The 22,897-nt window shown below is 46.0% G+C and overlaps 1 protein-coding gene and 1 non-coding gene across 2 annotated transcripts; one reads left to right on the forward strand and one right to left on the reverse strand.

Annotated features, from left to right (window-relative positions):
• Positions 1–7,510: 7,510 nt before the first annotated feature.
• LOC114110367 (small Cajal body-specific RNA 11) lies at positions 7,511–7,643 on the reverse strand. Its single transcript, XR_003586643.1, has one exon. It is a non-coding gene; the product is annotated as a small Cajal body-specific RNA 11 (non-coding RNA).
• Positions 7,644–14,959: 7,316 nt separating this feature from the next.
• Positions 14,960–17,541, forward strand: FRAT1 (FRAT regulator of WNT signaling pathway 1). Its single transcript, XM_015103355.3, has one exon. The coding sequence runs from the start codon at positions 15,138–15,140 to the stop codon at positions 15,966–15,968; it is 831 nt and encodes a 276-aa protein (XP_014958841.2). The 5' UTR covers positions 14,960–15,137; the 3' UTR covers positions 15,969–17,541.
• Positions 17,542–22,897: the final 5,356 nt, after the last annotated feature.

Below are 22,897 nucleotides of genomic sequence, written 5' to 3' on the forward strand. Positions count from 1 at the left end.
ACAAAAGACACTTATTCAGATGCCTTCCATGGCCCCCTCTGAATAAATCAGTTCCCCTACTAAACTTTCACATAGCACTTGAACTCTTCCTTCATACCTCTCACCACAACTTACATAGTTTATGTGACCATTTCATGTGAGGGTTCCCAACTAGATTTCCCACCACACGTGAGTAGAGGCTACATCTGTTTTGCTCCCTGGGGCATATGGCACATAGTGGCCTTTTGTTAAATATTTTTTGGACAAATGCATAAGCAAATCCTCAGACTCTGTTATCCAAACCGAAAATTGAATCAATCATGTTTTCTAATAGATTATTTCAATTGATGAATTTTGGATAAAAGTGTCTAAATAAAATTGCATTTAGTTTTATGTTTAACAAAATGTCCTTATTGTGCAAATGCATGAAAAGAAAGGCAAAATTCAACAAACTTTCACTGAAAATTTTCACTGAACTCCAGGCAGCCTTGGAAAATCCGGGTTGTATAATTTCTGCATATACGAAGAAGGGAACCCAAGGCTCAAATCCTGCCATTTCCCTGACGTGTGAACAAGTTTTTTAGGTTTTATTCCTGGTCCCATTACACCCAGGACATCAATTAATTGACTGAATTAAATTGATGCTTTCACACAAATGAAATGTTCAAAACTAAACTATTACCACTACAACTAGAAGAATACCATACAACTGTATTTCTGGTTCATCTGTTTTGATGATTTTTTTTATACAATGTCCTTAATATTTGGGGAACTACAGCACTATAGTTAAGAGTTAGGCTGTAAAGTTAGTGAGCCTAGTTTCAATTTTTGGCTCCATCACTTCGAGTTGTGTGACCCCAGACAAGTTACTTGATTTTCTGATTCTGTTTCCTTTTCTGTAAAGTGAGGACAATAATAATCCTCAGAGGGGTATTGTGAAGATTAAATGAGATCACCTCTGAAGAGCTGCTTCACAGCAGAGTGCCTAGCGCACACTAGGTCTAGATAAATGTTCAAGATGAGACGGTAAGTATTAAGAATGCTAAACTCCACAGGAATTCCCTGGTGATCCAGTAGTTAAGACTCTACCCTTCGACTTCAGGGGGCGTGGGTTCAATTCCTGGTCAGGGAACTAAGATCTGGCATGCTGCATCATGCGGCCAAAAAAAAAAATAGCTGAACTCCCTTCTCAGATAGCCCTTCTATCTCCATTACTGTGTGATAAGGACCATACATTGCACTTGTAGTTACAGTTTAATCGGTTACCCTGAAAAAGGGAGGGTTCCTCCTCAAAACCAACTGTTATTCTGTGACTTCTGATTAAAAGCAAGTATCATTGCTGACTGAGTGCTGTAAAAGTAGCCCGCAGTTGACAAGCCTGCACACCCTGTTTCTGCAAGGATGTCACGGCTCTCCTGAAATCATCCTTGCCCTGTTGAGTTATTGATTGTCAGCATGATGATAAGCACAGCTGTACAGCAGGCATTCATGAAAGTTCAGAAAGTCATCTTGTTTCCAACTGCTTGGCTGAACAAAAGGTCACAGAAAAGTGGCCCCAGGCCTCAAGGAGATTACAGTAAACTCAGGGAGACAAATAAACACATGAGTCATATACAACAGAACACAGTTTAGAATTATGAAGGTCTAAATATCGAAGTTGGAGAAGGAAATGGCAACCCTCTCCAGTTTTCTTGCCTGGAAAATCCCATGGATGGAGGAGCCTGGTAGGCTATAGTTCATGGGGCCACAAAGAGTCAGACACGAGTGAGCGACTTCACTTTCAAATATCGAAGTAGAGAACAGATTGGCAGGAATTCAGAAATGTGGAGAAAGGAAGAAGGCCAGGGATCTAAAGGATGGTTGAAGAGCAGAGACGTGGACTTGAGTCCACCACAAATATGATTGCAAATCCATCTACCTATCCCAACAGATCTGGAGTTTGAAGGCAGAGAGGTTATTTGAATCATCTTTGTGTTTCCAGGCCCTCGCCTCAAGGGAAGGGGGAGAAAAAAGGAGGAGGAAATATAGGAGGAAAGTAAAAGAAGGAACAAGGTGGAAGAGAAAGAGGAGGAGGATCTGCCCAGGACAGCAGTTCCAACATCATCCTCTCCACCCCCACCCTCCAACAAGCAAGTGACTTGGAATTCCCTGATGCAACTTTCTGTTTTCCACTTTTGCTCCTGCTGTTCATTCTCCTTGAATTAAAGCGGGACATTTTGATGCCTAGGTCAAAATAGAAAAATATCATGTGTACAATAAGCTTTTCTGAGTCTTGCATCAATATTGAGCCTGGTTAGGGAAGGGATGAGACTGCTTATTGAACATTTGAAAAAAAGGAAAAAGGCCTAAAAAATGTAATCATTAGTTCTCTTGTCAAACAGGCCAGCAACTTTACCAAAATATCATGTACTCATCTGGAATACCCATTCTCTCCCCCTTTCCTTGCCAACTAACTTTTATTTGTTATGATAGTCTTTGAAATCAACATTTTAATGGCTTTTTAATCACCTGTTCACATTTAGTTCTTTTATTTTTATATTGTTTAACAATACAAATAATACATGAAGACATAGTCCTTGTTTTAAAAAAATACAAATAATTCTTGTCCCTCCTTTAAGGAACCCCTTTTCCTGTTTGATGTGTGTTCATTCAGATCTTTTGCTATGCAATACATTTATTCAACAAATATTTATTGAGTGCCTACAATGTGCCAGCCACTGCTGTAGGCCTGAACATACAGGATAACAAAACAACATCACTCTCATGATTTCTCATTCTACCGGTGACACATACATACACAGAGAAATACATAATTTTTAAGTTTTAGATAAATGGTGAAATGCTGTACATACGGTACTTAGACTTGCATCTTAGAGATTTTTCCATGTCAGAACACCTAGATCTGCCATAACTTTTTCTACTTTTTCTTATGGTCGTGTCTCGAAGCTTGTGGGATCCTAGTTCCTGGACCAGGAATCAAACCCACATCCTCTAAAGTAAAAGCCTGGAGTCCTAACCTCTGGACCGCCAGGGAGTTCCCTGCCATTGATCTTTTGAACTGCTATGTAGTATTCCATCTTATAGACATTCCCTGGTTTATGTAAACCATCCCCTGCAGATGTACATTCAGATTTATGTCAATCTTGATTGCAAGCTCTGGAAACTAACCCTGGCTAACATAACAGAAACTGGATTCATTGGAATGAAACTAGGTTGAAGAGCTGGCAAGAAGGAAGGGGGCCAAGGAACAGGAAACCCAGCCAAGGTCAGTCCACTTATTGTCACTTGATTCTCAGCAGTCAACCCTCTGCTGATTTCCCACCTGTCCATGTGTCTCCAAGTCACCCCATGGAGAGGCAGAGTCATCAGAAGAAGAGGTCATTTGCCTCTACCCTCCTTCCTGGGGGAGAGCTCTGTCTCCCAACAAAGCTCACCCAGTGGGGGATCACCAGCAAAAATGGGGAAAAATTAAAGGACAAATGTGTGCTACAAATCATTCCCAAAAGTTTGCTTCCTAGGGCACATGGTTACTCTGGGCGGGGGCAAAGCTTAACCCTTGTCTCCTTCAGACACACTAAAGACTAATATCTACATATTTCACATGTTGGGAAAAAAAAACAAAACTGTCCAGCTTTGCTATGGAATCCTCTTCAAAACTGGCCACAGGGCCAGAAATCTGGGGAGGGAACTCAGTGAGGGGAAGGAGAGGAACCGGTTCTATACAGCTAAACACAAGTTCGGGGCTGGAACCCAGAGTGAAAGTTCTGAGGGTCGTTTTCCCTAGCCAGGACTATAAGGTCAGAGGTAAGAAGCTGGCAGAGAAGAGGACTGGAAGCTTGCACAGTCCTGAAGCATTACTCACTGGAAGTCACCATCTGAGGCTACAGTGTTGAATAAGCCATGGATCCTACTCTCCAAAAACTCAGACTGTAGCTGGAGGGCAAGAGGGCCAGGCTGTCTGGGCCACAGCAGAGGCAAAGACCAAACTCTCTGAAAGCCTGAAAGTATTACAAGCAGCCAGGCTTGGCGTGGGGCAGAGTTGAGGGAGGTGGCAGCGGTCCTCAGTCTTGCAGGGTGAGTTGGAAGACCTGCAAACCGAATGAATCATTTTGAATTGGAATCTCTCTGGTGCTCTAACCAAAAACACCCCAGACCTCAGGTGAGGAGGCCCCAGGTGCTGACGGTAAGTTTCAAAGGAGTAACATGTATGTGATGTTCAGAAATGGGCCAGTACATTATGAACTCTCCGTGCTGGATGTTATCTCCACCGTCATGTGAGCTGAAGCTGGGAGGGATCCTTTCTTCCTGCCATTATAACCCATTCTTGTGCAGGTTGTTTTGGTACACAGATAAATTTTGCACATGAAACTTCTATAGCTACTAAGAAGAGTGAAGGTCAGCAAAGGCCTTATGACTTCCACACCTCTCCTGTCGTCTAGACAGGATCCTTCAGAGCCAGCTTCCAAGTGTCCCTCAGTCAAAATCAGAAAGTAAAGGAAACTTCTTTAGCCTCCTTAGGCCTCTGCAGTCATCCTCAACCACAGGATCTATCTTCTTTCAAGGATTTAGGAAGAGAGGGCTGCCTTGCTCATTCACACTTCAGCATGAATTAAATCCAAAGGTACCTCTTCTGGAACATATAAATTTAAAGGACCAGTTTAACTGTGAAATAAAAGGCTCGTCACCCAGCTAAAATAATTTACAGGATCGTGTGAACTAGAAAACCTGAAAACCTTCTCGAGATTCAATCACTGTGTCTCAGGTTACATTTTGCAGCATTTCTAGGTTTCCTTTTATTATTGATTAGTTTTGGCTTCTCCCACTAGACTGTAAGTTCTATGAGTTAAGGACTATATTTGGTTTTTGCTTATGTAACTATTTTTGAATGAATAAAGGAACACGTGAACCAAATATATCAAAGAGGTATTAAGTAAAATAGTGAGGTTACACAGGTCTTATGGAAAAGGCACATCCCACCTATACTTGGACATAGGTCTTTGTTTCAATGCACCCAGCATCTCTTTAGGGGTTCTATGCTCCCCTATTCTCTGTGTGTTTTGGGTGGCACTGATGCTATCTCTGTCTAAAGAGAGTGGGCAAATTTCTCTGGTCGGGCAATCAAAGGACTCTCTGGATTTTACAGTCCGGACCAACCCAAGTTAATACAGAAAGTATGTAGTACAGAAAGTATGTAGTAAGAGCCCCACTGGGTGAGCTGAATGGGGTGAGAAGGCAGTAGGCCAGGAGGAACCACCCCCTGTTGGAGGAGGTTTATAGCTGGACCAAGTAAGATTTAGATGGATAGAAATTTGGGGGAATAGTACTCTCTGCAGAAAGAACAGGACCAAATACAGGGAGACAGGATCATGTTAGATACATGTAGAAGCTGGCAAGGACCCAGTGTGATAGGAGCAAAGGGCTTCTGTGAGGTGAAGAGAAGGTTGGAAGAGTGGACCAGGACCAGGCCTCTGAGTTCTGGATATGATGTTAAGAAGCTAAGGGTTTTATTCAGGAGGTACTGTGGACCTATTCAGAGTGGGGGTGGTGGGTAATCTGAGCAAGACTGGGCATTAGGAAGTTGATCTGCCAGAAGAGTGGATTCAAGGGAAAGAGGGTAGGGCCCAGAAGCAACTTGCAGGAACCCAGGCAAGGAAACATGAAGGGTATGGCTGGTGGGACCAGAAACAGGACATGACAACTGGCAGAAGCCCTGAAGGCAAGAAACAGGCCTTAGGGAGTAAGAACCAGGCAGAGTTAGAAGAACAGATTACAGAACCTGGGTAATGGTTTAAGAAGGGCACCCTCTGGCATCAACCAAAACCAAGTTTGAATCCTGGCTCTGGCACTGGCAGTTTGTGTTATTTTGCACAAGTTTTTCTTAACTCTGGGCCTTAGTTTTCTTGTCCATGAAAGAGGATAATACTAAATGAAGAAGTTATTGGAAGACTAAAGAAAATAATCTCTTTAAAGTGCTCTTGGGACTTCCCTGGTAGCCCAGTGGCCAAGACTCCCAGCTCCCAATGCAGGGCACCCAGGGTCGATCCCTGGTCAGGGAACTTGATCCCACGTGCTGCAGCCACAAGTAAGACCCAGCTCAACCAAATAAATAAATAAGTTTTTTTTTTAATAAAAATTAAAATAAAGTGTTTACCTAATGGGTACAAAATTTCTTTTTAGAATGCAGCAAATATTCTAAAATTAGGTTTTGGTGCTGGTTGCTGCTGCTGCTAAGTCGCTTCAGTCATGTCCGACTCTGTGCAACCCCAGAGACGGAAACCCACCAGGCTCCCCCGTCCCTGGGGTTCTCTGGGCAAGAACACTGGAGTGGGTTGCCATTTCCTTCTCCAATGCATGAAAGTGAAAAATGAAAGTGAAGTCGCTCAGTCGTGTCCAACTCTTAGCGACCCCATGGACTGCAGCCTACCAGGCTCCTCCGTCCATGGGATTTTCCAGGCAAGAGTACTGGAGTGGGGTGCCATTGCCTTCTCCAGGTGCTGGTTGCACAACTGTTAAAAATACTAAAAACCACTGAATTGTACATTTTAAATGTGTGAATTTTATGATATCTAAATAAAACTGATAAAAATATAATCAATATGTGGTAGTTACTATTATCTGTCTCATTTCCTGATCTGAGTACATCTCATAGGCCTTGCCTGACTGGCATTGCCCGCCAAACCACCCTTGCAGGTTTTATTTAAATTGTATTCATTTATTCTCATTTGGCTGCGCTGGATCTTCATTGCTGTGCGGGCTTTTGTCTAGTTGTGGTGAGTCGGGGCTACTCTGTTGCAGTGCTTCTCATTGCGGTGGCTTCTCTTGTTGGGGAGCACGGGCTTCAGGGCACGTGGGCTCCAGTAGTTGCTGTATGCAGGCTCTAGAGCACAGACTTAGCAGTTGTGGTGCACGGACTCAGTTGCTCCACCACATGTGCGGTCCTCCCAGACCAGGAACTGAACCCTTCATTGGCAGGCAGTTTCTTAACCACTGGACCAGCAAAGAAGTCCTAAGGTCTTTTTCTGAAATACTGAACTATGCTGCCCTGTGCCTCCTGATTTTCAATGTTGTTGACACCCAGGCATCCAGACACACACACAGAGCCTCTGCAGGCCTGAGACTGCCTTCCTCTGACACCTGCAGCCAGTCATCCTGCGAGTTCAAGTATCTACTTTTCTATTCTCACTACCATGGTTTGGCAAGGGCAGTACTGCCCTTTCTGCAGTCCCAGAAACAGGAGCACATGCATCAGCCTATGTAGGATCACCCTAACAGTCCCTGTAGAGATGTGTTCCTACATGGCCACTTTTTACCTATGATCAAAATACAATGAGAGTGTAATGGCTCCTTGTCATCTCTTCATTCTTTATATATTTTTAAAAATTTATTTAGATTGCACAACTCACAGCATGTAGGATCTTAGCTCCCCGATGAGGGATCAAACCCATGCACCCTGCATTGGAAGTACAGAGTCTTAACCACCGGACTGCCAGAGAAGTTCCCCCCCCACCCCCCGCCACCGACTTTTTTTTTAACTGTCCCCTCACAGCAGCCCTATTCTTAGGACAGCCCTCCTAAACTACTGACAGGGAGACTGCTGTGTATCCTGACAGCCTCCCAGGTTAAAACTGAGCACAGGGAAGCAGAGAAAGCATAAGCCAGGATCACATCTCTCTATTCTTTATTTCTATTCTGATGGCAGACCTGACTGGGCCAAGCGTAACCCAAAATCCATCAGAGACACTCATAGACCTTCAGTTTTTTCCACTGAGTCTCAGAACTACCCCCAGGAATCTTCAGTAAATTTCTCCATAGCTTACACATTCTAAACAATTCCTCGAAAGTATTTGCACTAGTTTCCTAGGGCTGTTGTGATAAATTGTCATGAACTTGGTGACTTAAGACAACAGAAACTTGTTTTCTCACAGGTTTGGAGGCCAAAAGTCTGATGTAAATAAAGTGCCGGTTGGCAGGGTCAGTTCCTTCTTGGGGACTCGAGGGAGAAGCTACTCCATGCTCTCTCTCGGCTTCTGGCAGTTGCTGGCAGTCCTCGGCGTTCTTGGCTTGTGGTAGCATCCCTCTAATCTCTGCCTCTGTCCATACATGGCACCCGCCTGCGTGTCTCTGTCCAAATTTTAAAAACATTTATTTGTTTGTTTGCGGTTGTGCTGGATCTTCATTGCTGAGGGGAGGCTTTCTCTCGTTGCGATGAGTGGGGGTTACTCTAGTCGCAGTGTTCAGGTTTCTCATTGCTACAGCTTCTCTTGTTGTGGATGGAGCACAGGCTCTAGGTGCTCGGGCTTCAGCAGCTGCAGCTCACTGGCTCTAGTGCAAGGGCTCAGTAGCTATGGTGTGTGGGCTTAGGTGCTCCGCAGCAGGTGGCATCTTCCCAGACCAGGGATCGAACCCATGTCCCCTGCATTGGCAGGCGGATTGCTAGCCACTGTACCACCAAGGAAGTCCCCAAACTTCCCTTTTTTCAAAGGATACCAGTCACTAGATGACGGCCCACCCTAATCCAATTTGACCTCATCTTAAATTGATTACATCTTCAAGGACCCTGTTTCCAAGGAAAGTTCACATTTACAGATTGTCAATGGACACAAATTTGGTGGTAGCTGTTGTTTAGTCGCTAAGTCGTGTCTTACTCTTTTTCGACCCCCATCAACTGTACCCATTAGACTTCTGTTCATGGAATTTTCCAGGCAAGAATACTAGAGTGGGTTGCCATTTGCTACTCTAGGGGATCTTCCTGACCCAGGTCAAACCCACATCTTTCGTGTCTCTTGCATTGGCAGGCAAATTCTTTAACACTGCACCACTTGGGAAGCCCGATGAATTCGGAGGGGCTCCTATTCAACTCAGTACACTATTCAAGTCTCTACCTCTGGGGCCACATCCCTCAAAACCTTTCCAATCTTGAGTCCTTTATACTTTTATAAATAGCAAAATATTCCACATTACTGCATCACTGTTAGCCCAATCCTTTAATCCATTTTAACTACCGAGTTACAGATCTAACTGTTCCTAGCACCCTGTTTAACCTGTGGGCAGTTATCTTTCCCACCCTATGAGCAGCCTCTAAGACATTTTCAAATTTTGCCTTCCCTGGTGTTTCCAGCTTTCTCAGCTGCTACTCTACAGAGAGGTGTTTAATAACTCATTAGTACCTTTTCGCATCTCAATGTGAGTCCCCTAAATCTCTTAAATTTTCTCTGTACCAATTCCTCCTCCCTGACCAACCCAGCTTCTAGAGCCGCCGGTTTGGGAGGCAATGAAAGGAGGGGTATAGGAGCAAGCCTGTGCCTGCTTTCCTGTTTCCGAGGCCCATTGCTAAAGGGTGCTGCTGGCCTCTAAAACAGCAGCAAGTCTTATTCCTGCCATATCATTTGAAATCCTCCACAGTGGGCAAGAATGTAGTCAACCCGCAGTAGGCTGTCTACATCTTTTTAACACTGGATTGTGAATCTACACCATTGCCCTGTCACGCATTAGGCAACATGCTGGCAGGGTGTACACTTCCTCCTGCCTTCCTTCCCAACAGTCAGCCCAGCGCCCCCTGTGCCCTGGCTAATTCTAAAAGAAGTCACAAAAATACTTGCTCCCTTTCTGTGGCTTATTTTTTTTTTCCCTTCTAACATTTTACTCTAAAACGTTCCAAACTGTCAATAAATTGGAAGGAATTTAATAGTGAACAACCCTATTACTCAGCACCTAGATTCTACCATTAATATTTCTTAGCATTTAAAAAATTGAGCTATACTTCACATAACAGAAAATTCACTTTAAAGTGGCTTTTGAGGTATACACTTTGGGGGACTCTCTGGTAGTCCAGTGGTTAGGACTCCATGCTTCCACTGCAAGGTCTGAGGTTCGATCCCTGGTTGGGAAACTAAGATCCCAAAGTTGCACAGCAAAATAAATAAATAAAATCAAGTGTAAACTTTTGAATTGTGCGCTTTAGTGGTTTTAAGTGTATTCACTATGTAGTACAAACATCACCACTAATTCCAGAACATTTTTGTCACCTCAAAAGAAATCCCACGCCCATTATCAATTAGTCTTAATTCCCCTCTCTTCCCAACCTCTGACAACTACTAATCCACTTTCTGTCTCTACAGATTGGTTTATTCTGGAAATTTCATATAAACGGAATCATACAATAGGTGGCCTTTTGTGTCTAGTCTCTTTCACTTTCAGGGTTCACCCATCAGTCAGTTCAGTCGCTCAGTCATGTCCAACTCTTTCTCTCATACTGTATACAGGTTCACCATACTGTAGCATATAACAGTATTTCATACCTTGTATGATAAATTATATTCCATTATATGAATAAATAAATTTTATTCATCCATTCATTAGCTACTTAACATTTAGGTTGTTCTACTTTGAGGCTATTATGAATAATGCTGCTGTGTAAACACTTGGGTAAACTTTTTGAATGACTATGTTCTCAAATTTCCCACGTATATACCTAGGAGTGGAATTGCTCGATTATTAGCATGTCACTATACATGCTTTATCATATACCTACCTGTCCTAACCATCCTTCTATGTATCAATCCATCTCATGGTTTTGGGCACTTGAGAATAAACTGCAAACATCAGTATACCTCACTCAGGGTGTCTATTAACTGGAAATCAATATTTGTGAACAGTTTTTTTCTTTTCACGTAAAATGTACATACAATGAATTCTAAGTGTAGGATTCAATGACTTTCCTGGGAAACCTGGAATCAAGATATCAAGATACAGAACATTCCCACCATGTCCTGAATCTCCTTCAGGGCTCTTCCAAGTCAGTCCCTGCTACTGCCTCAACCTCTCCAGAGGCAATCAGTTTTCATAAATTGATTTTACTTGTTCTGGAACTTCAAATAAGGAGGATTAAGCCATATATGCTCTTTTTCGTCTGCCTTCTTTCAGTTAGCATACTCTTTTTGTTTTTTAAACATTTATTTATTTGGCTGCACTGGAGCTTGGTTGCAGCACTCAGGATCTTCAATCTTCATTGTGGCTTGCAGAATCTTTAGTTGTGGTATGTGGAATCTAGTTCCCTAACCAAAGATCAAAGCCAGGACCCCTGCATTGGGAGCATGGCACCTTAGCCACTGGACCACCAGGGAAGTCCAATTACCATCCTGTTTTGGAGGTTCATTCATGTTACTGCCTGTGGCGATGCTCCAGCCCTTTTTGCTGCTGAAGAGTATGTTGTCACCAACATCATGTGAATGTGCTAGAGTTTATCCATTTACCTGTTGATAAATCACTTATGCACTTTCCAATTTATGGCTTTTATGAATAAAGCTGCTATATTCATCTGCCTATAGGCCTTGACATGGACCTATGATTTCATTTCTCTTAGGTAAATATCTAGCTTTGGAGTTATATCATAGGGCAGGTGTATGTTTAGTTTTGTAAGAAACTGCCAGACCTTTTCCCAAAGTAGTTGTACCATTTTCACATACAGAACGATGCATGAGACTTACAATATTTTGAACCAAAAAAATCAAAACAAAAATTCTAAACTGCTGCTAATTATTTCCATTTTAAAATTTTAATGAAGTTCAGCATATTCTAGCTAATAACTGGCTGCGTTGACCACTCTCAAATGACTAATAATTACAAATGAAAGAATGTCTTCAATTTACATAAGGTATACATCAATTATAACTCAAGTAAAGATAAAGAGAAATGACCCATTCACAATAAAAAATGCTCAACAAACTAGAAAAAGAAGGGAACATCCCCAACCTGAGAAAAGGCCATTTATGAAAACCTAGAGCCAACATCATACTTAATAGTAAAAGACTGAATACTTTCCCTGAAGATCAGGAACAAGACAAGGATGTCTGCCCTCACCACTTCTCTTCAATCTTGTTCTAGAGGTTTCAGCCAGAGAATTAGGCAGGAAAAACAAACCCCATCCAGATTAGAAAGAAAGAAATAAACCTTCATCTGTCGGCAGATATGATCTTGTACACAGAAAATCCTAAGGAATCCACTGAAATAAGGTGATGATTTTTAAGACACCCTGTAGAAGTCCAGAATTCCAAGATTTAAAAATTCATTCGCTTTCTTCATACTGCCTCTTCCTTTATTCTCACATTCTTCCCTCCAAACTTGACAAAACTTCCCACCTCTTCCCTCCATCCCACTCCTCCCTAAAGGTTTGCTCCTGTTATTAGCATCTTGGAACTGCCCACCAAGACCCTTGTTTCTACTTACCTGGATCCCCAGGCTCCAGTTTCTTTCCAAATAATGCTAGTCCCCTGCTCCATACTGTAAAGTAGCTCTCTACTGCCTGGCTTCTGTATTTGTATGTGTGTACTTTGTGGCTAATTGTTAAAACAGCTTTACTGACATGTAATTTACATGCCAATTAAATGAGTTTTTACCCTCAGAATGGGAGAAAATAATAGCAAAGGAAACAATTGACAAAGGATTAATCTCCAAAATATGCAAGCAGCTCATGCAACTCAATGCCAGAAAAACATACAACCTAATGAAAAAGCTGAAGTGAAGTCGCTCAGTTGTGTCCGACTCTTCCAGGCAAGAATACTGGAGTGGGCTGCCATTTCTTTCTCCAAGGGATCTTCCCAACCCAGGGCTTGAACCTGGGTCTCCTGCATTGCAGACAGATGCTTTACCTTCTGAACCACCAGGGAAACCCAATCAAAGAGTGGGCAGAAGACCTAAACAGACATTTCTCCAAAGACACACAGATGGCTAAAAAACACATGAAAAGATACTCAGCATCACTCATTATTAGAGAAAAGCAAATCAAAACTACCATGAGGTATCACCTCACAGCGGTCAGAATGGCCATCATTTAAAAGTTTACAAACAATAAAAGCTGAAGAGGGTGTGGAGAAAAGGGAAACCTCTTGCACTGTTGGTGGGAATGAAAATTGATACACCCACTAATAGAACAGTACGGAGATTCCTTAAAAGACTAGGAATAAAACTACCATATGACCCAGCAATCCCACTACTGGGCATATATCCCGAGGAAACCATAACTGAAAAACATACATGTACCCCAACGTTCACTGCAGCACTATTTACAATAGCTAGGACATGGAAGCAACACAGAAGCAATCTAAGTGTCCACTGACAGACGAATGAATAAAGAAGTTGTGGATTGCACACACAATGGAATATTACTCACCTATAAAAAGGAACGCATTTGAGTCCATTCTAATGAGGCGGACGAACCTAAAGCCTATTATAAAAAGTGAAGTAAGTCAGAAAGAGAAAAATAAATATTGTATATTAACACATACATATGGAATCTAGAAAAATGGTACTGATGAATCTATTTGTAGGGCAGCAATGGAAACGCATACATAGAGAACAGACTTTGGACCCATGGAGTAAGGAGAGAGTGGGACAAATGGAGAGAGTAGCGTGAAAACATACATTACCAGATATAAAACAGCCATTGGGAATTTGCTGTAGGACCCAGGGAACTCAAATCACTCTGTGATAATGTAGAGCAGTGAGATGGGGTGGGAAGCGGGAGGGAGGTTCAAGAGGGAAGGGACATATGGGTGGCTCAGATGGTAAAGCGTCTGCCTACAATGCGGGAGACCCCGGTTCAAACGGAGAAGGCAATGGCAATCCACTCCAGTACTCTTGCCTGGAAAATCCCATGGATGGAGGAGCCTGGTAGGCTACAGTCCATGGTGTCGCGAGTCGGACACGACTGAGCGACTTCACTCCACTCACTCCATGGATGACTCATGTTGATGTATGGTAGAAACCAACACAATATTGTAAAGCAATTATTCTTCACTAAGAAATTGTTCAGTCGCTAAGTTATGTCCAACTCGTTGCAACCCCATGAACTCCAGAACACCAGGCTTCCCTGCCCTTCACTGTCTCCTGGAATTTGCTCAAACTCATGTCCATTGAGTCAATGATTAAATTAAAAATAAAATTTTTTTCAATAAATGATTTTTAGAAAATTTACCGAGTTGTGCAACCATTACCATAATCCCATTTTGGAATATTTCAATCACCCTGCTATTATCCCTCCCCTATAAAGGTTGGTCCACCAAAAATCTACCTACAAGGGTAATTAATGTTCAGAAGTTAGGCCTGAGGGGTTTGGGATTTTTAATACAGGTTTTAAAACTCCAAACAATACGATGATAAAGAATCGTTCTCTATCTCTCTTTCTTTTAAAAAATGAAGTCTTGGTTAATCATTAAACCAACCAGGATATCTTGGAGGGTTACCATGGCCGTGTCTCCATTTCCATCCAAATAGCTGACCGTTTTCCTCTCCTGCTACCCATTTCAGAAAGGATACTCCCCTACTGGGTTGAGTCATTCTTCTTAAAAGAACTTTCTAGCTCGCCGCTCCCCCCAAGACGAGCAACCTCCTCTACAGTAACTGTCCAGGTCCCCACATACCCACGCTCCCGATCAAAAAAACACGAATCAGTGGCTTTTCTTTGCCAATTTCCAATCCGCCACCCCCATCGCACCACAGGGTCCCCTTCCTTTTCATCTGTCAGCCTCGTTTCCCTAATCTCCAGACAGATCCCTAGCCTGACGCCTTCTCTCCATCACTCGCCTCACTCACGCTGCCATCACTTCCCAAATGCCGGCATCCCTAACCTCAAAAGCGTAAATGCCAAAACCAGACACGTTGACGCGCCTAGAGAAGTGTGTGGGTGTGTGGGTGTAAGTGTCTGTGCTTGTGTGTGGAAGAAACCAACAGAGGCCACGCCGGTGTCCATCTTCTGGATATGTCAATCATGCCAGGCTCAGAGAGCGAAGATCGGCTCCCCAGTTCCCCCCGCAGACAGCAATCAGGGCTGTAAAGCTCAGAGGGAGCAAGGCTTCACCCACGACTCTTGCCCAGAGGTTGCCCGGGCCCCCAAATGCACGGAGCACCCCTCCTCGGCCCGGTGGTAGGGCCCGGCGGCTACGTCACCCATTGTTTACAAATCAACCCGAGCCGGTAGGATTCCGGCTCCCGCGGCTGCAGGCGCGCGGCGCGAGTGCCTGGCGGGCTCCGGCTTCCGCGTCCGCCCGGGCTCCGGCTTTGGCCTCGGCACCGCGCCCGGCTTCGCCGCGGCCCACCGAGCCCCCGGGACAGCCGAGCCGCCAGCGACCCCCGCACAGCTCCGGGTGCCGGCGCCGGGGGCCATGCCGTGCCGGAGGGAGGAGGAAGAGGAAGCCGGCGAGGAAGAGGAGGAGGAGGAGGACAGCTTCCTACTGCTGGAACAGTCGGTGACTGTGGGCGGCTCGGTTGAGGTGGACCGGCTGGTGGCCCAGATCGGCGAGACGCTGCAGCTGGACGCGGCGCAGGACCGCCCTGCCTCCGCGTGCGCGCCCCCGGGGCCGCCACTGCAGCCCCCGCGGCCCCCGGCGGCGGTGAGAGCGGACAAGGCCCGGGCCCCAGCGCAGCCGCTGCTTCTACCGGCCGCGTCGGTCGAGGCTGGGGGCCCGGCGCCCCCGGGGGCCTTGCGCTGCGCCCTCGGGGACCGCGGCCGCGTGCGGGGCCGGGCTGCGCCCTACTTTGTGGCGGAGCTCGCCGCAGGCCCCAGCGCGCTGTCCCCATTGCCCCCTCAGCCCAGCCTTGACGGGCCTTTGGGAGCAGACAAACGGGGTTCCCCGCAGCCCCTGTCGGGCCCTTGCCGGCGAGGTTGGCTGCGGGACGCCGCTGCCTCCCGCCGCCTCCAGCACCGACGCGGGCTACAGCCTACAGCCCGCAACGGCGACGACGACCCGCACCGGCTCCTGCAGCAGCTCGTGCTCTCGGGAAACCTCATCAAGGAGGCGGTGCGGAGGCTTCATTCGCGACGGCTGCAGTTGCACGCAAAGCTCCCCCAGCGCCAGCTCCTGGGCCCTCTGTCGGCCCCAGTGCATGAGCCCCCTTCGCCCCGCAGCCCTCGCGCGGCCTGCAGCGACCCCGGCGCGTCCGGGAGGAGGGCGCAGCTCAGAACAGGCGACAGCGTTCTAGTCCCTGGCAGCTAACACCTCGAGAGTGGCCACTGCGCGAGCCTCTGCCTGAAGGGCAAGGGGTTCCCCTGAGGGCTATATCTCTACTCAAACTGGTGAAGTCGCACTTCCGGAAGCGGGAAAATACCTTATATGAAGATGAGGAATCGAAAAATTGAGAATGTGTTCGCGGGAACTGAGGTCTAGGGCCCCGACGTGGTTGACTTCGTTGGTGCCACTGAAGGCAGATTACAGAGTGCACCCCAAGCTCGCAGTCAGTAGGACTCCTCACTGGTGTGACCAGCCCTGGTGGCGCAGCGTGCGGTTCCACGCAGCCTCTCGGGTACTCTAACCTGGCAACCACGTGGCCGGAGTCCATGCTTCACAGGATCGCGGAGCGCCCAAAGGCCAAGGATGACCCCAGTTACTTGCTTTACCTTTCCAAGGCTGGTTCCTGATTCACTTTAGGAGAGGGGAACATTTGTAGATCATTTAAGGGAGTACCTCAAACTGCCAGACTTGAAATTTTACGACACTTTAAAAAAAAACAAAACACCTATCTCGTGTATTTTGAGGTGCTTGTACTTGGTATAAAACACGCGGCACCGTGAAAGGACATTTTGGAGAACTGAATAGAAGTAACCTTTTCTCTGCGAACCCCCACCCCACCCGCTTTGCGACTGTCAGCGTTTCTCAGAGCGGCGGGGGAAGGCGGAGCACCTGGGATGCTAATTGGACGTGGGGGTGAGAGGTCCTGGGGAAAGGTGAGGGCGCGGCGCGGAGCGAACCCGCGGTCCTCTTGAATGTGTATTTTCACCGTCTGTCCGCCCCTCCTCGGGTTCAAGGTCACCATTTCCTGGGCGCAAACGAGATTGCGGGGCTCTAGCAGGGCAGAGTCACCCGGTTCTGCCTGTACTCGGAGTAGTACGCGGTGTTTTGCAAGTGCTGGAGTCTTCTGAGGACACGGGCACCGCTGCCACCGCGGGTTGAGGGAGGTGGCGACGTGCTAGGCGCCGGTGCCTCCTGCGGGCGGCCGCGCCCTGGACTTTGACGGAAACTGCCCGGAGAACTGGCCTCGAGTCCCTCCTCTTCCCCTCCGCTGTGCTGTCCAACTCTAGCTGGTGGCGCTGCCGCTCCTGGGGGCCCAGGCTGGGGGCTGGGAGACACCACGTGATGGGGCACTCCAGGGACACACAGCCTAGCGCAGCAGCTTATAATGGGCTCTCCGGGGCCATTTGCAATAACAGCTGCAATTCCCTGGATAGATGGAGTTGATTTCCTCCTTCTGCCCCTCCCCCCAGCCGTGCCAGCTTGCCTTTGTAAGTGAAGGAAACCGAGTAAAAAAATGTGACCCTCCGAATGGAGAAGCTGCAGAATTTGCCATTGTGAACCTGGTGAAGTGCTCGTAACAATGTTAACGCAGTCTAAAGGCTCTAAGACGGTATTGTTGATGTTTTAGTTGTATAAGATTCAATGGCATGTTCGTCATCCAGATGTGGCTATTGACATACCTACACTTCGCACCGGAGTGTCTGGAATTGTGGCTATCCTGATTATAGGATGTTAACTTAACTGAAATATCTGTTTTTAATAAATGTGTTGGTTTTTTTGTTTGGTTTTATTTTATACTTGTCAGCGGTGGGAAAGATGCACAGAACACATTTCTCTGATCTCCATAAACATGAAAACACTTGAAATCCTTGTCAGGCCTGGCTTGTGGATGGTAATTAGAGCGCCTTTGTGTCTGAGCAGCTCCCTAGTTAGGGTCTGCGCCGGCTGGGTGTGTATTGGTGCTGGCATGAAATTAAATGAAAGTGAGGTCAGGATTTGGACCAGTCCCATTCACTAAAACCTTAGAGCTTCTGGATTACTAGTCAGTGCTGGAGAAGCTGCCCCTGACTGTATTAGCAAAGGACATCAGATCAGTCAGTCACTGCAGATTGGGAAGCTTATCGCTTTTTTCTTTCTACTGTGGTTATTAAGTGGACTTGTTCCACAAGGTGGCCCTTTAAGAGCTGGGGTCAGCTCTTGGTTAGGGGGTACTCAGGGTGCAAATGTGCAGTGGGAAAGCTGCTTGGGGGTGGGATGGCAGGTATGAAGGGACTCCTCTCTTTGCCCTTGGCACATTTACTCCCTGTTTCTCCCCAACAGCCCATCTCTATCCCTCTGGTTCTCAGTTACTTCAGTCTGTTTCCTCCAGGAAGAAGCCATGCTGGACAACAGGACATCCAGAGTTCAAGTCCCCTTATTAAATGGGAACCTTGGACAAGTTGCTTAACCTCTATGGGCTTCAGTTGCCCCATTTGTATAAAAGATGAGAAATGAGATGATAAGGAAACAAGTTCCTTGTGCCTGGCACATCCTGGAGATAAAATAGTCTAGTCCCTACCCCTTCCTTCCCAGGACTGTCCCTTGGTAGCCAATCAACTGGATCCTTGGTTTGTCGTGAAACAAAGGCACACCATGACCCGAAGAGTGCTTTCCAGATAGAATGCTGTTTGATTTAGAACCCTGATTTCCTAACTCCCTTTTGGACTCAATGCCTTTTGTTTATACCTCCTCATTCTCTCCCTCCAAATGCACACACAGACCCTAATGGTAACTGCAGAGTACACCAAGGCAGCCATCTCCCTCAACCTCCCCAGAAAGGGTTGTGGGGGAGTCAGTCACGTGCTACCTAGCAAGGGAATGGTGACTCTGGAGGCTCTAATACAAACTGAAGAGGGATGGGGGGCGGGCTCCAATAATGCAGTGGGCTATCACCTCCAGGCACTGAGCAAGAGGAAACTGATCAGGTGTCAAATTCCCCTGGTATTGCTTCTACCCCTAAGGTCCTTGCTTCTTAACCTGGGTGGTATTCCTGGAGGTCAAGGAGTTAGGAGCAATCCAGGATCAAGTTGGCTGTGATTCAATGCTACTGTCCAAACCATGCTGGCTTCTTGTAAAGATGGTTAAGGCTAGATTCAACTATAGGGTTCACGTAATACAACCCCCTTCTTCAAAAAGGAATACTGGAGAACACAATGCTTACCATGAGGTACTTTAACTGCACTGTGCTTAGTGGCTCAGCCTATCTGTCTCTTTGTGACCCCATGGGCTGTAGCCTGCCTGCCTCCTCGGTCCATAGGGATTCTCTAGGCAAGAATACTGGAGTGGGTTGCCATGCCCTCCTCCAGGGGATATTCCCAACCCAGGGATTGAACCCAGGTCTCCTGCATTGCAGACAGATTCTTTACTGTCTGAGCCACCAGAGAAGCCCAAGGATACTGGAATGGGTAGCCCTATCCCTTCTCCAGGGGATCTTCCCAACCCAGGAATTGAACTGGGGTCTCTTACTTTGTAGGCGGATTCTTTACCAGTTGAGCTACTGGGGAAGCCTTAACTGCACTACAACCTTATAATCGTCACTGTCCATTTTTTAAAATGCTGCAAGGTCTTACTAGTCACCCACAAGACCTTTTTTGGGATAAGTCAGGGTTTACATAATTTTTTTTAAATTAGACCATTTTATACGTAGAAAAGGGCTTCCCAGGTGGCACAGTGGTAAAGAATCCGCCTGCCAATACAGGAGACACAAGAGACTCGGGTTCAATCTCTGGGTCAGGAAGATCCGCTGGAGAAAGAAATTGGCAACTCACTCCAGTATTCTTGCCTAGGAAATCCCATGGCCAAAGGAGCCTGACAGGTTACAGTCCATGGGGTCACAAAGAGTCAGACACGACTGAGTGGCATAGGTGGAAAAATAGTTGGAAGGGGGCAAGGCAGAATGGCCTAGAAAGTCATTTACAAAGTCAAATATCTGACAGAATCTAGAAACCAGGTCTTTGGGTTCCCAGTTCAGTCCTCTTTCCAGTAGCCTGATGCCATTACACACAGTCCGATATTGCTCACTGCACAACTACTTACATATACTATAATGTGACTGACACCCCTGCAGGTGTCCAAAGGGATGATCCTGCCATTGGAACACGGAAAACCATGCCCCAGATACCTAGGCTGAGCTAGGGAAAGCTAGGTATGCTGTAACCATTTTCTCACCTTCAGCATCCTATGAAGACAGCTGTCCACGGAAAACGGTCTAGGTAAGATAAAAGACCAAAGCTATAAACTCAATGAAAAAAAAAAAACTAAATAAACAAAAACACAGAAATTGACAAGTGATTTGGAGAAAAGAAAGCCATACTTCACAAATAACTCCAAAGTCTGCCACCCCAAGATTTCATTCTAAATTAGGCATAAATGCTACAATATTTGAATTCAATGTTACCATTTTTTTGCTCTTTCCTTTTCCAGCTCAGAAGCAGAAACATGGAGAGTACATCAGACACCACTTTCCTATCCAGCAAAGTCTGTGTCAAACCCTGTGATCCCTTCCTTCCAATCAGGAAAGAGTTACCCTGGCAACCAAATTACTAACTCACTCAATTAGCTCCCCCCAACACACCCTTCCACAATGCTCAGTAATCACAGAATGTCAGCCCCGGGAGAGCTCAGCCTTCAGTGGTCTAGTGCTAAAGCCTCATTTAGAGATGGAAGCAGAGAGAGGTTTCCACTCAGAGGTGCACTCCATTTCAACACCGAGGACACTGGTGCAGGCAAAGCAGCAAAACTCTCCCATGCAGCGCTTCCTCCTGGTTTTCCAACCATAACTGAAGACAGAACAAATGACCTGCCCATAACAGTGTTTCCCAGGAGGTGTAATGGATAAGAACATGGGCTGTGCAGGCAGCTCTGCATTGGTAGTGTGTGATTGCAGGCAGGATCCTTAACCTCAATCATCTCCATTAACTCATCTGCAAAATGGGGTAAGAAGAGCACCTACCCTGGGATGTCCCTGATGGTCCGCAACTCCCAATGCAAGGAGCCTGGGTTCGATCCCTGGTCAGGGAACTAGATCCCACATGCTGCAATTAAAAGATCCTGTGTGGTGCTGCAACTAAGACCCAGTGCAGCCAAATAAATAAAAAAGTTAAAAAAAAAAAATAGCCCCTGCCTTGAAAAACTGAGTGAAGGTGAAATTAGATCTCTAATTTCACTCTAATAGCAAAACAAAACATCATTCCTAGAAGCTACTCCATTAAGATGACTACTTTAAGTCTTTTGTGGAAAAATCTTGCCTCTTAGTGACCTCTTCAATCTGTTTCTTCAAAGGCATTAACCTGTTTGCTCCAAGGATAAGACGTTTCTTAAACATGCACTCCTGTTGTAAAAAGTGCTAAGGGAAGTAAAGGTAGGTAGGTAGGTGGGTAGGTTTAGTCACTCAGTTGTGTCTGACTCTGCGTCCCTGCAGACAGCAGCTTGCCAAGCTCCTCTGTCCATGGGATTTCCCAGGCAAGAAGACTGGAGTGGGTTGCCATTTCCTTCTCCAGGGATCTTCCCAATCCAAGGATTGAAACCGGGGCAGGGTAGAGGAAGGGAATACTTTGCTGCTGCTGCTAAGTCACTTCAGTCGTGTCCGACACTGTGCGAGCCCATAGATGGCAGCCCACCAGGCTCCCCCATCCCTGGGATTCTCCAGGCAAGAACACTAGAGTGGGTTGCCATTTCCTTCTCCAATGCATGAAAGGAAAAATGAAAGTGCAGTTGCTCAGTCATGTCCGACTCTTAGCGACCCCATGGACTGCAGCCTACCAGGCTCCTCCATCCATGGGATTTTCCAGGTGAGAGTACTGGAGTGGGTTGCCATTGCCTAGAAGAGATTTAATAGGAAGAGGGTTGAGGTCTTCTTCAAATGGAAACTTGAAAACAGCTCAGGACTGGGACTTGTACAGTAGGGGCAGTAGGGAATGTTAACAAAAGCAAGGGTTTGTGGGCAGAGCAACTGGAGGACACAGCTCTTAAATCCTCCATTCCCATTAGTGAAAGTGTTAGTTGCTCAGCCATGTCCAAATCTCTGCCACCCCATGGACTGTAGCCTGCCAGGCTCCTCTGTCCATGGGACTTTCCAGGCAAGACTACTGGAGTGGATAGCCCTTCCCTTCTCAACCTTCCCTTCCCAACCATTCCCATCAGAAACCCTTCTAATTCAAATTCAGCACTCAGCTGAAGGTCTTCATGCCCGCCCTGTCCACCCCCATCTATAATTTGTACTGAGAAAACTGCAATGTCTTCACAGGAGGTGATCTTCAAGTTCATCTTGCTCTCACTCTTCATTTTATTTACTGTCATTATAGGGTTATCTCAGGGGCTCATATGTGAATGTCTTCTTTTTCCAAAGAGATTATTTTATTCTTTGACAGCAGGAGTGACAAGTTTCAGGCAGATTATCAGGCGACACAGTGTAGGGGATGGACTGGGGTGGAGAGGGAGCCTTTACAGTCGGTTGGATGCCTATATAACATCCAGGCAACAAGAGATAAGGCTCTGGGCTCAGAGAGAAAGGAAAGGACAAGAAGGGACACATTTCGGAAAGAAAACGCATAGCCTTCAGCACAGTAGCAGGTAGTTGTTAAAATGATGTCTCTGCCTGGGTCACAATCCTAGTTTTTTTTTGTTTTTTTTTTTAAAGCTTCTTCTTGTGACTGTGGGCAGATTACTTCACCTCTCTCACCTCCAAGTCTGATAATAATAAAGTCCCTGCCTCATCGGGTTGGGAGGATTCATTGAGTTAATGATAGTAAAAATGTTTAGGCCACCGCCTGAAACATAGGTTGCATTTAGTAACAACACCTGGGTATTGGCATTTAGTAAATATTTGCAAAGCAAACAAATGGGCAGTTTCAACAGACTTGTGGAGGCTGAGAGAGTACTTGGGGCACAGACGATGAATTGTGGTGTCTGGAGTTTGGAGAGGATGAAGTAAGAGAGACAGCAACTAAAAAGGGAAATGAGAATCAAGGGAAGGTTTGCTCAAGGGGGAGAGACCTGCACTCGTCCAAATGTGGATAGAGGACATGAAAGGAAGGAACTAAAGGGAAGATGCTATAAAGGATGAGGCTCCTAAAGGAGATAGGAAGGGATGGGTG

This window comes from Ovis aries, chromosome 22 (assembly GCF_016772045.2).
Source record: "Ovis aries strain OAR_USU_Benz2616 breed Rambouillet chromosome 22, ARS-UI_Ramb_v3.0, whole genome shotgun sequence".
Classification (NCBI taxonomy): Eukaryota; Metazoa; Chordata; class Mammalia; order Artiodactyla; family Bovidae; genus Ovis; species Ovis aries.